This window comes from Ciona robusta, chromosome 7 (assembly GCF_009617815.1).
Source record: "Ciona robusta chromosome 7, ASM961781v2".
Lineage (NCBI taxonomy): Eukaryota > Metazoa > Chordata > Ascidiacea > Phlebobranchia > Cionidae > Ciona > Ciona robusta.
In genome coordinates this window covers 8,622,869-8,637,107 of record NC_143241.1, presented here as the reverse complement: position 1 = coordinate 8,637,107, position 14,239 = coordinate 8,622,869, and the positions used below count along the sequence as shown (strand labels likewise).

The 14,239-nt window shown below is 38.5% G+C and overlaps 2 protein-coding genes across 3 annotated transcripts; both read left to right on the top strand.

Moving 5' to 3' along the window:
* Positions 1-1,503: 1,503 nt before the first annotated feature.
* Positions 1,504-4,465, top strand: LOC149734510 (uncharacterized). Its single transcript, XM_089880663.1, has 3 exons — positions 1,504-2,088; positions 2,752-2,829; positions 2,923-4,465. The coding sequence occupies exons 1-3, from the start codon at positions 2,061-2,063 to the stop codon at positions 4,140-4,142; spliced, it is 1,326 nt and encodes a 441-aa protein (XP_089736789.1). The 5' UTR covers positions 1,504-2,060; the 3' UTR covers positions 4,143-4,465.
* Positions 4,466-4,956: 491 nt separating this feature from the next.
* On the top strand, positions 4,957-11,561 carry LOC149734509 (intraflagellar transport protein 52 homolog). Of its 2 annotated transcripts, XM_089880660.1 has the most exons (13): positions 4,958-5,166; positions 5,541-5,665; positions 5,914-6,001; positions 6,281-6,410; positions 6,684-6,843; positions 7,186-7,312; positions 7,716-7,802; positions 8,142-8,257; positions 8,877-8,984; positions 9,174-9,261; positions 9,664-9,772; positions 9,990-10,135; positions 11,053-11,561. In XM_089880660.1, the coding sequence occupies exons 1-13, from the start codon at positions 5,143-5,145 to the stop codon at positions 11,086-11,088; spliced, it is 1,344 nt and encodes a 447-aa protein (XP_089736786.1). In that variant the 5' UTR covers positions 4,958-5,142; the 3' UTR covers positions 11,089-11,561. The 2 variants fall into 2 exon arrangements, with proteins under 2 accessions (XP_089736787.1, XP_089736786.1); XM_089880661.1 differs by lacking the exon at positions 8,877-8,984 and having other exon boundaries at positions 4,957-5,166.
* Positions 11,562-14,239: the final 2,678 nt, after the last annotated feature.

Below are 14,239 nucleotides of genomic sequence, written 5' to 3'. Positions count from 1 at the left end.
GCGACCAGTTATAGCTTGCTTATCATCATAACGCCAACCAGTTTATTTAACGGCCAACAAAAAAAAACGAACGCGGTTCGAAGGAATTTATATGCAAAGTAGTTTTACCGCAAGATGCTGTCAGGGGCGGATCCAGACATTTGCTTTAGGGGGGGCGATTTTGTTAATAAAAACTCGAAAACCTTTAACAGACAAAAGTTATGTATTTTTAGCGCCGAAAACACACACAACAAAAATGTACAAGAAAGGTCATAATCGAGCGAAATAGACGCCAAAATACTTAGCCTACACTACAAAATCCAATCTGCGGTTTTTACTGTTTGCAAAACGGTTAATAATAGCATCTGGATCCATAACAATATCTCTGTGCTGGTGCATACTTTTTTTTAATTTAAAAGTTTTTTAATGTAAAAGTGCATACTTTTTTTTTAATTTTTTTTTTTTTTTTTTTTTTTTTTTTTTTAATTTTTTTTTGTTCTACGGCCAGGTCTAGGGGGGGGCGATCGCCCCATTCGCCCCCCCCTAGATCCGCCCATGGATGCTGTTAGGTTAGTTACCAAAAATTCCTTTAAACCGTTTCGTTTATTTATTCTCACATGGCGGGCAACGACAGTCGTTATAACACGGGTGTTCTGTTTCATACACCTCGTGCCCGCTTACAAGTTACAACATATGTAACTTATTTATCCTCGCATGGCGGTGCAACGACAGTCGTTATAACACGGGTGTTCAGTTTCATACACCTCGTGCCTGCTTACAAGTTACCACGTATGTAACTTTGTGGGTGATTGTTTTTATATGGCTGACAATTTAGACAACCCATTAGTGACCACTGGGTTGGAGCAATTACTGTTAAGTGTCTTGCCCAACGACACATACGCCCACAATGGTAGCAGCCACAAGTCTGGTATTCCTTTGGTTAAGATAAGGTTCTCTACCACAGAGCCGATAAACGATGTCGCGGTTCGCGTTTAAACAGTTTCTAGAATATGGAATCATTGTTTGCTCCTAATGGGCGTTTGTGCCGGTGAAGCTTCGTTTGCTTACGTCACAATCAATCATGACTCTTGACCGCATACTGTCTATTCTCTATTTCATAATACGTCATAAAGTACTATATGGGGTAAGGTGGGATACCGTTCACTAGCAAATGGGGCGAGAAATAAAAACACGAACCATCTTCCCCTAACCGTATATCTCCTTTATAAGAGCTTTGATAATTGTTAAAACACGAATGGGAAATATGAGATATTGCCACGGACCGTCTTACCCCATCTATATAAATATTGAAATAAATTATATACACCCGGATATCGATTGTTTATCGCGAAAATCGCTACGATCTCGGTTCTAATCCGGGAATCCCCATTCTACTACCCGCCGTCTCACCCTGCATTTATGACGTCACACACACCATTGTTACCTAGTATTGATTTAAAAGAATCCGTTCCAGAAGAAATGAGGATCATTGTTACGTAGCAGCAGCCATTGACAGTGAAAAACGTCACAAATGGTTTGTGACGTATAACGATAGAAAAAATTAGGATTCTAGGTTAAAGTTTTAGGAAAAATATTGGATGATTGAAAAAATAAAAGTGAAATTAATTTTAAAATAAAATTTGCATTAAATTTGTTTTAGTAGCGTAATAAATGTTAAATATATAAATAAAGATAAATCTTAGAAAAATAATTAGTTTGAACTTATTTTGCGACATGTAGTACTGTGGGGGAAGACGGGACACCTTTAGCGCATAATATTCAAATATCCTGATCGAGTTTTAAACAATAAACAACGATCTATGGTAGTCGTGAGGACACCGTTTTATAATTCTTTTTTGTTTACTAACAAATGGGACAAGAAAATAGGATGAAAAGGTGTCCCACCTTTCCCCACCCAAATATATTACTTTTACATTGTCTATCGTAGTTTCATTACCATTATACAGGTTAAAGGAATAAATAGGAATTTTAAAATAAAAATTGTTTTAATTTTGTTTTAGCGACGTCAGAATCTTTGATTTTAAATTTCTTATCAAGGTTATATTATCACGTGATCCGAGATGTATCGTCATTGTTTCATCATAATATGTAAGTATGACGTCATAATTGTCATTATTTATGTTTATTTAGGAAATTCATGCATAAGACGATAAGTGTTGTTTCATGCACTTGTATTTATATTTGTGTTTTAACGACTGTAAGAGCTGGAACTTTTTTATAAATGAATGTATTAAGTCCGGCAGTAACAGTTAATAAATAGCATAGTGGGGGAAGATGGGACATCATTTTATTCTATTTCCTCGTTCCATTTCGTAGTAAACAAAAAAACATATGAAAAGTTATAAACTGTATTATCACGACTACCATATACCGTTGTTAATTGTTTAAAACACGGTCAGGATATTTGGATTTTATGCGCTAAAGGTGTCCCATCTTACCCCAGCACAAAATATTAACGATACTTAAATACTGGGGTTCTGTGAAACTGGCGTTAATGTAGCAAAGCAAACAACAGTCGTGTTTTAAAGTTGCTCTGTTGGAAACCACAAGCAGCCAAGCAAGACCGCTGTTGCAGTGTTTTACACTTAAACTCGCGATAAACAAGATAATGCCATCATTATGACGTGCCAACTCTGTCTTAATGGCTCACTGTGCCATTTCAGAAGAAACTTCTTTTCAAACTTGATCGGTTGCGTATTTTGTAGCAATTGATTATATATGACAACTATAATCGACGGGTAACAATTGCAGGTTTGGCGGTCATGTCACGTGCTCAGACAACTGACGTCATGGTGACAAACGTTACGTCATCAAATTCAACAACAATGGGTAATTATTCCATAACAAATACTTTGTACAAAACAAGTTAACTTTATATTGTGTCATGGATTCAACGCGCACTTTTTATTTTACACTTTTCAGAATCGTTTACAACGGAAGAAACTACAACGGCAACAACGATGTTTGCGATAAACACAACAGCAATATTTACTACACAAAGTTCCAGCAACGCAACTACAATGGATACAGCTACAACTGTAGCTACAAACGGAGCTACAACTGCAGCTACAAACGGAGCTACAACTGTAGCTACAAACGGAGCTACAACTGCAGCTACAAACGGAGCTACAACTGCAGCTACAAACGGAGCTACAACTGCAGCTACAAACGGAGCTACAAATACGGCTACAAACGGAGCTACGACTGTAGCTACAAACGGAGCTACAACTGCAGCTACAAACGGAGCTACAAATACGGCTACAAACGGAGCTACAACTGCAGCTACAAACGGAGCTACAACTGCAGCTACAAACGGAGCTACAACTGCAGCTACAAACGGAGCTACAACTGCAGCTACAAACGGAGCTACAACTGCAGCTACAAACGGAGCTACAACTGCAGCTACAAACGGAGCTACAACTGCAGCTACAAACGGAGCTACAAATACGGCTACAAACGGAGCTACAAACGTAGCAACAACTGCAGCTACAAACGGAGCTACAACTGCAGCTACAAACGGAGCTACAAATACGGCTACAAACGGAGCTACAAACGTAGCAACAACTGCAGCTACAAACGGAGCTACAACTGCAGCTACAAACGGAGCTACAACTGCAGCTACAAACGGAGCTACAACTGCAGCTACAAACGGAGCTACAAATACGGCTACAAACGGAGCTACAACTGCAGCTACAAACGGAGCTACAAACGTAGCAACAACTGCAGCTACAAACGGAGCTACAACTGCAGCTACAAACGGAGCTACAACTGCAGCTACAAACGGAGCTACAACTGCAGCTACAAACGGAGCTACAAACGGAGCTACAATTGCAGCTACAAACGGAGCTACAACTGTAGCTACAAACGGAGCAACAACTGCAGCTACAAACGGAGCTACAACTGCAGCTACAAACGGAGCTACAACTGCAGCTACAAACGGAGCTACAAATACGGCTGCAAACGGGGCAACAACTAAATCTAGTACAGCTACAACAGAATCGCAAACAACAACAACTACAACACCCATAACTACCGCCCCAGCAACAGTGGACGAAACACAATCGACATCAACAGGCACAATTACAACATGCAAACTTCAAACGATTCTCATTCTCGTATTTATGTCTCTTTGTTTTGCATAATGACGTCACATGGTCGCTTATTACGTATGGTGACTGTAATAAAGCGCACTGTGAGCGCATATGAGCAGTTCCCATAACTTGTACCAATACATATACCACTGTTCCGTAGCTAAAATTGCTTGAATATTTTGTACACCAAGTTTTCTACACAATTTCGTAGTCGTCGTTGTTTTAGCACAGCTTATAGTGGCGCAATTTATTTGAAATCTCGTTTTTGCGTAGTAATATGTTTGTTGATTGTAAATTTTTGACCAAATGCATTTTTTATCTTGAAAATGAACCACCAAGCTTGGTGGGGAAGAATACAACGGTAGTTCATTAAATCTATAGTGTTAACGTTTCAAGGCAGTTGAACCTTATTTTCATTTTATATGGTGGATACCCTCTAGGATATGGAACATGTGTTTTACAGACCAAGGTTGGCCCAACTGTGGATTAATACTGTAGGGGTGCTACCATGTGTGCTAGGCCACAAGACACATGAATTCTACAGATATTTTTTATCAGCGTATACCGCAGTGAAAGAATAAAGTAGCAATATTGTCATCTAGCGGGCAAGATTCAAGGTCTCTTGGCACAGTGCGCAGGAGAATCCCAAACATTCAAGAGCATTATAAAAAAGAACGTATTTCCATAATCATACGTGTAATTATAAAATTTATTTGAATATAGCGAGCATTTTTTTGCCATTTGTTAAACGTAGTTAGCGTGTTATTAACAATTCTCGTCCCCACTAAACTATAAAACTTTTCAAGAAACCGCGGAACCGCTTGAAATAAGATGAATGCGGTTTTAAATTTCACAATGGTTCATGTAGCATAGAAATACAATAAAACGCATACTTTTAGCTATATTGTGACGTAACAAGCGTCTTGTGTTTACGTTTGAATTAATATTATTACGTTAAAATATTATACGCGAGATATTTGTAAATAATATCGCCAATTTGGTGACGGACGACATAATTATCGAAGATTTCGTTCAAATTTGAATTCCATTGATGATGCCACCCGTTCCACAGATGGTGAGAAATTATTTTTAATATTTTAAAACAAAACCTGAAATTTCAGTAAAATTAGAAAAGAAATTATGATGTACCGGTACGGTACATATATATCTTAATTGTTATATATTTTTGGGTATGTAAAGTTGCAGAAATGTATATCATGTATTACCGTTTACATGCCCTTAAAGTAACATTTACCAAATTCATAATTAATCAACACATCGAATAGATATCGGTACGGTACATATATATCTTAATTGTTATATATTTTTGGGTAACTTTTACCAAAGTCATAATTAATCAACACAGCGAATAGATAGTATTTTACAGCAAAGCCAGTCTTATAACACCTCTAAGTATAAAACGCAACTCACATTGGTTACTTTCCACAGGGAATGGAGGAACGACCGACAAGAAATATGATTTTATTCGACCAAACCAAACGTGAACTTTTTACTTTAAACAACGGATACAAAACTTGGCATCGAAGGTTGAGAAACTCGTGGAAAGTTGCACAGTATGTTATTTCTATGTTGTGTGCTCATATGGAAACGGTCTGTAACATCTTTTTTGGGGTTTGCCTTTTTTTTTCGAAAGTACTTTTGTAAACACTTCTAGCAAGCAAAATAACTCTGCCCTAAATCCCAGCTCCACTGGCGTTGGTTATGTACCACATTGCAAGACCTTACCCATACAGATTGGAATGTTATTTTTATGTTGTATAATGTCAGATGTTTTCTTTTTTTCATCATTGTTACATCACAGACATAAAGATGAAATTTCCGAAGAAAGTTTGTCCGAAGCAAAACTTTTCATCGTCGCAGCACCGAGGGAAAAGTTTACAACATTTGAGGTAAATGTTTTTTTTTATACCCAATGGGGTCTAGATGGTAGCACCCTGGTTGTTGGGGTAACAGACCTACATCCCAGGTCTCAGGTGTGCCTCACTGAAGACCTCACCCTTATAGAATAGAATCTCTATTATTGAATGTCTATAAACAGCCTCAGCGGGGTCTAGATGGTAGCACCCTGGGTGTTGAGGTAATACACCTACATCCCAGGTCTCAGGTGTGCCTCACTAAAGACCTCACCCTTATAGAATCTTAACTGATGCCAAATCATTTATTTTTAGTTTGAAAACTTGAAGCGTTACATTGACAATGGTGGTAGTTTGTTGGTGTTGCTTGGTGAGGGGGGAGAGGGAAGTTTCAATACAAATATCAACTTCCTGCTCGAGGAATACGGGATTATGATCAACAATGGTGGGTGTGGGGTGATGGGTCAACTTTGGCCTAAATCTCAGGTTCAATGCCATGTAATAAACTGTTGTTGGTTTGTCTATTTTAACTTGTCGGAACTTCTTGGGACCTGGGATTTAGACCATAGTTGCCCCTTTACTTTAGAGGGTTTGGTAGGTTGTGATTGTTGTTAGTTTGTTTGTTTTAACATGTCGCTGACCACGTATGCCATTCATTATTTCATTCTACTTGTCATTAATGAAGTCCTTATTAATATATTATATCTATGTTCTACAGACGCCGTCGTCCGAAGCGTTTATTACAAATATTTCCACCCCAAGGAGGCGCTAGTGAGCAACGGGGTTTTGAATCGAGCGATCAGCCGAGCGGCAGGGAAGTCCCTACCTGGGCTCGACGACGGACATGGGGTAGATGGAGGGGTGAACCCCATATCGCAGTAAGTTGGGGTTGAAAGTATTTCAAGTGATGTCAAAGCCAAACTTTAGGAACCAAATATTAAACACAGAACACTGCCTCAAAATAATTAAAGTACGTGGGGGAAGATAGGACACCTTACTACATAATATCCAAATATCCTGAATGTTGTTTTTTTTTTTAACAACAAACAACGATCTATTGGAGTCGTAAGAATACGGTTTTATAATTCTTGGAAGATTCTTTGTTTACTACCAAATGGGACAAGAAAATAGTATAAAAAGGTGTCCCATCTTCCCCCCCACTATATATTATGCCTGATAACATCAGCTGCATCTAAACCAACATATTATATTCACTATAGAGCGCTGCAGTTTGTATATCCATACGGAGCAACATTAAACGTGGTGAAGCCGTCAACTGCCGTTCTATCAACGGGGTCGGCGTGTATACCTGTCAACCGACCTGTACTGGCTACTTGCCAACCTAAGGTGAGAACCCCTTCGGCCTTCGTAATAAATTACTATGTAATTAGAAGAAAATCTGGTACAATAGAGGGGGGGTCTTTTTAAAACTGTTTTTGTCAAAGGTTAGATCATTATGGCAAACAAAATAAATTCAACCAATAGTGAACAGTGTAGCTGTAGCCAGAATTGCTTTTTTAGTTTTTAGCAAAATCTAATTGATATTGTTGAAATGCAGTTTCATGTTGTTGCCATAAGTGTGTAATCAAATCAAGTGAGCGCATGAAACTGAGGTTCACCTGGATTTTTCCTAAATCTCAAAAATCATAACACTTTTGACAGCAGAAAATATATTACATATTAATGGCAACAATAATGCCCATCATGCATGTATGTATAGACCTTATTATATGTATATATTAACCCACAGAGCACGAGTGGCAAGCTTTGTGTGGTTGGATCGGCTCACATGTTTAGTGACCAATATATGGATAAAGAGGAGAATGCTAGAGTCATGGTAAATATGATGACATGTTTGGATCATAGTAGTAATTAAATAATTATTAGTAGTGCCTATCCCATATGAGTGGGTGGGATCCTAGTGACGCTATGGGACCTAAGATTTAGGCCAGAGTTAGCTTTACCCATCACCCAAACACACAGGGTGCTACAACCCATTAGTGACCGCTGGGTTGTAGAAATGTCTGTTAAGTGTCTTGGCCTAGGAAACACATACGCCCACAATGGTAGCAGCATTAGGCCTAAGCCCATTATTGTTCATTACAATGCAAGTGCTTAAACGCAGCGGGATTGTTATTAGTTATTACTTAAAAAATATTCACTTACTCAACTCCAGGATGTAATAATACGATGGTTAACGACGGATGAGATTGAGTTGGACGCGATTGACGCTGAAGATCCAGAGATATCGGATTATAACATGTTGCCGCACACTGAGAAGTTATCGGATCGGTAAGTTAGGTTGTGGTTGTTGGGTTTGCACCCTTTACACAGGTGAAGTGAAATTATCTTACATAAACATTTAAATTATAGAAGAATAGGAAATTAGCAGCAAAACGACAGTAGGTAAAGGCAGTACTTGCAAAAGGATACAGGTTTAATGATATTTGATAGTTTGTATGATTGTATTTGTTGGGTATGGGTTTATAAACACCTGTGTAAAGGGATGGAATGCATACTATTAAATGTAAATTAAAGAAAGAAGGAGAAAAACAAACTGGCAGGCGTTAAAAGCAAAAAAGTTGCATTGTAACCAGAGGATACCGGGTTCAATGCTCGTGCTGATGGCGTGTGTGTGCGCAAAATACTTAGCAGCAATTACTCCAACCCAGTGGTCACCAATTGGCTTTATAATTCCAAGCCCCTTAATATAAGCCTGGGTGAGGTACTATGGGACTTATTAAGTAAAATGAATTAATAACGATCATGGCTCTAGTGATCACTAATGCAAAGTATCACTGTGGGTGTCGGGGTAATGTACCAACTCTGCCCTAAATCCCAAGTCCCCAATAGCACTATATAGTAAGTAATATAAACACCACCACCCCTAACCCACCTCACCCACCCACAGTTTAAAGAGTTGTTTACAAGAAGGCGACGACATCCCGACCGACTTCACAAAGTTGTTCGATACAAAACTTTTTAAACTCGATAACGCAGTGTTGCCCAAAATACTCAAGTAAGCAGTGTTGCAAGATATATTTCTAATGTGCTACTTGAAAAATATTGAGAAATGTTAAACGACAACACTGCATGATGTACTACCAAGTATAACTTAAGTCATTCTTGTGCAATAAAGAGGTGTATCAAATATGTTCCCTGCGAATATAAACAAGTTACATTCATATAATGTTTATTCATCCAACAGAGCGTTTGACCAGTTAAACATCAAACACGAACCGTTAACGTTGATCCCACCTAGCTTTGAAACCCCCCTTCCACCCCTGCAACCTGCTGTAAGTGCAAAAGATATTCAGCTACTATTACTGCGAGGATATGCGTCATGTTTTTTTACTTTTAATTATATCTGGGGGTAACATTACAGTGTACCACAACGTTATTTGTTTGGCTTCCTTTCACACTATGATGTCATATACATAATGGCCCTATGGCTGATAGAAGTTAGTGTTGTATGCCTGTAGCCCTGAGAATCAAGGCTCGATGCTGCTACCATTGTGTATGTATGCGTTATTGGGACTTGGACAGCAAAAATATTGTGGTGGGATCCTACAGTGAGCATGAGGGATCACTGATTCGACAGTGAGCATGAGGTGTATGAAAAACCTTAATAGTTATTCCAGATAAGTTATTATTACGTGTATATATTATTTCCATGTTTATATATTATTTCTACCCAGGTTTTTCCCCCCGAATTCTGCGACCTCCCCGGCCCTCCACTGGACTTGTTCGACCTTGACGAAAACTTTTCATCGGAGAAAGTTCGACTCGCACAAATAACCAACAAATGTAAACAATGCATATTGTTACCTAGTATATCTATATTCTGTTACTTCTGCTACCAGGCATAAAACAAAATAAATAAAAAAAAAATATTTTTTTTTGACTAAAACTGTATTTTTCATCAAGGTTTGATACTATAATACTAAAATAACGGCCTTATTTATTTTTTTATCGACACACATATGTTTTTATGACGTCACAACCATGCATTATGACATCACAGGCAACGACGATGACTTAGAATACTATGTTCGTGAATGTGGGGATATATTGGGGATCTCACCCAAGCTACCCAAGGATGGACAAGATGCCAAACATATATTGGAACATGTGTTGTTCCAGATTGTTGAGTTTAAGAAAGCTATCCTGGTGAGTGGATTATGGGTTGTTTGGATAAATGTAACTTATTTATCCTTGCATGGCGGGGCAACCACAGTTGTTATAACACGGGTGTTCTGTTTCATACACCTCGTGCCAGCTTACAAGTTACCACGTATGTAACTTATTTATCCTCGCATGGCGGGGCAACGACAGTCGTTATAACACGGGTGTTCTGTTTCATACACCTCGTGCCCGCTTACAAGTTACCACGTATGTAACTTATTTATCCTCGCATGGCGGGGCAACGACAGTCGTTATAACACGGGTGTTTTGTTTTATTCGTGCCTGCTTACGAGTTACCACGTATGTAACTTATTTATTCATGCATGGCGGGGCAACGACAGTCGTTATAACACGGGTGTTCTGTTTCATACACCTCGTGCCCGCTTACGAGTTACCACGTATGTAACTTATTTATTCATGCATGGCGGGGCAACGACAGTCGTTATAACACGGGTGTTCTGTTTCATACACCTCATGCTCGTTTACCAGTTACCACGTATGTAACTTATTTATCCTCGCATGGCAACGATGGTAGTTATAACACAGGTGTTCTGTTATATCTATGTTATGTCCTTTATGGGTTGACTAAATTGTCAGCCATACATAAAATCAATCACCCACAAAGTTACATACGTGGTAACTTGTAAGCGGGCACGAGCTGTATGAAACGGAACACCCGTGTTATAACAACTGTCGTTGCCCCGCCATGCGAGGATAAATAAGTTACATACGTGGTAACTTGTAAGCGGGCACGAGGTGTATGAAACAGAACACCCGTGTTATAACGACTGTTGTTGCCTCGCCATGCGAGGATAAATAAGTTACATACATTGTCATAACAAAACAATTTCTTTGTTTCAAAACATGTGATTATGATGTCATAATACCCATTGTTACAACAGGCGGAAAATCCCGAAGATCAATTTCTACCCGAGTGACAATGAAGTTATTGTGATGTCATAATTGACAACAATCATCATTGTGACATTCATGATGTCACAATAAACTGGAAATTTTAACAAAATATTTGAAAATTACGGTAAAATGTAAATGTAGCGCTAACACAGACACCAAACTTATATAAACACAGGGGAGGCAGGGATAGTTAGACACACAATCCTGTGAAACAAATCTGACTTATTGTTGTAATGTTTGCTGATTAATGCAGTGTAAAAAATAAGAGGTATGTCTGCCCACCCTGCCACCCCAGGTTTGGTGCCTATAAGTGCTACTGCTATCTAGTGGCGGAATGTTAAATGTTAGCATTAATGTTGTGTCTATGTTTGCTGCTTGACACACAAAAAGTTTAAATTTCAATGAAACTCAGTTTTTTTTCTTCCCAGAGTTTTAGTTACGTTTCTTTGACAGACTGTGTTTTATTTTTGCCTAAATAAAGTAGTTTCCGATTCTATGATATGTTTTTTGTGGATGTCCTGTGTTAAAGTTCGTAATAGATCTTAAAACTAATGGGAACTTGAAGCTAAAGCTGTCCCAACTTTCCATAAGTAATTTTTTACCTCATTTTTCGAGACCTGGTATGTTTTATCTGTCTTGTTCAAGGACAGAAACTCTCACAATGGTAGCAAGGATTATATATGGCTGATAATTTGTACAACCCATTAGTGACCACTGGGTTGGAGCAATTGCCTATAAGTGTCTTGCCCAAGGACACATATGCCCACAATGGTAGCAGCATCGAGCCTTGAACCCAATATCCCCTGGCCTAAAACGCGTGCTTCAACCATTACAACATACATGTATATATAGCTGTGGTATTCCCCATTGTTTGATGAAACCCATGCCAGCTTCAAGTTGTCGTGTGGTTAAGCTGGAACAACTCAATGCCAAGCATAGAGATTTAACAGAAATAGAGATTAAATAAATAGGGATAAAAGACATTTCAGAAAACTTAGGCATAACCAAACTGTGAGCATGAGGTGTATGAATACACCATGTGTGTCTGGTGTATAAGAAAACACTCATGTTATAACTTGACAGTTATTATGAAGTATATGAATACATTACCACATATACGCATGTAAATAACCTTGAGTCATAACCAACAAAATATAAATCAACTACAATATTTAATTAACATGGTATAACTTATACATAGTTAACATACATACAATATATACATCATACCCCAAGAGTAAATACATTAACATTGCAACTACAAGCAAGTAACTTAATCTATTGTTTTCATTGTTACTCTAATGAGGCATTGTTTGAACAATGACATTTGAACAAAGAGGTTTATTACACAAGTACCAGTTCCTCAGTGAGTTGTGAACCTGGTATTTATAGAGTGATGTATCACCTTAGGGCTTAGGCAGTAATTGATATCTTACGAGTAATTTTACAAAGTGCCAACAAAACAATAACCTTAAATTGGTTGCACCATTTTCACAGGTGTTTATATAAGTTAAGTATTTAAAAGGTAGTTTTACAAAGTGTTTACAAAGCAATAATTTTGTGTTTACATAAGTTAAGTTGTATTTAGTCAGCAAATCAGCATTTTTTCATTTACAATTTTTTGTATAAATCAAGCTGTGATAGCACTTAAACAGATAGTTTTCTTACATCAGTGCATAAAACAAACAAACTGTTTGTTTGGTGAGGTCAATCATTAAGCCAGAGGGAACTAGTTTCGTTTTGAATAAGGAACTGCAACTCAGCGAAAGACTTTCATTTTATTATTGCCAGTAACCTGGAAGGAATACAATAGTTTGAATGTAGAGCTTAGCGTTTGGTGTATAAGAAGACACTTATGTTGTAATTTGACAGTGAGCATGAGGTGTATGAATACACCATGTGTGTCTAGTGTATAAGAAGTTGCCCATGTTATAACTCGACAGTGAGCATGAGGTGTATAAATACATCATGTGTGTTGGGTGTGTAAGAAGACACCCGTGTTATAACTCGACAGTGAGCATGAGATGTATGAATACACCATGTGTGTCTGGTGTATAAGAAGACACCCATGTTATAACTGAACAGTGAGCATGAGGTGCATGAATACACCATGTGTGTCTGGTGTATAAGAAGACACCCATGTTATAACTGGACAGTGAGCATTAGGTGTATGAATACACCATGTATGTCTGGTGTATAAGAAGACACCCATGTTATAACTCAACAGTGAGCATGAGGTGTATGAATACACCATGTATGTCTGGTGTATAAGAAGACACCCATGTTATAACTCGACAGCGAGCATGAGGTGTATGAATACACCATGTGTGTCTGGTGTATAAGAAGACACCCATGTTATAACTCGACAGTGAGCATGAGGTGTATGAATACACCGTGTGTGTCTGGTGTATAAGAAGACACCCATGTTATAACTCAACAGTGAGCATGAGGTGTATGAATACACCATGTGTGTCTGATGTATAAGAAGACACCCATGTTATAACTCGACAGCGAGCATGAGGTGTATGAATACACCACATGTGTCTGGTGTATAAGAAGACACCCATGTTATAACTCAACAGTGAGCATGAGGTGTATGAATACACCATGTGTGTCTGGTGTATAAGAAGACACCCATGTTATAACCTGACAGCGAGCATGAGGTGTATAAATACACCATGTGTGTCTGGTGTATAAGAAGACACCCATGTTATAACCTGACAGCGAGCATGAGGTGTATGAATACACCATGTGTGTCTGGTGTATAAGAAGACACCCATGTTATAACCTGACAGCGAGCATGAGGTGTATGAATACACCATGTGTGTCTGGTGTATAAGAAGACACCCATGTTATAACCTGACAGCGAGCATGAGGTGTATGAATACACCATGTGTGTCTGGTGTATAAGAAGACACCCATGTTATAACTCGACAGTGAGCATGAGGTGTATGAATACACCGTGTGTGTCTGGTGTATAAGAAGACACCCATGTTATAACTCAACAGTGAGCATGAGGTGTATGAATACACCATGTGTGTCTGATGTATAAGAAGACACCCATGTTATAACTCGACAGCGAGCATGAGGTGTATGAATACACCACATGTGTCTGGTGTATAAGAAGACACCCATGTTATAACTGGACAGCGAGCATGAGGTGTACGAATACTT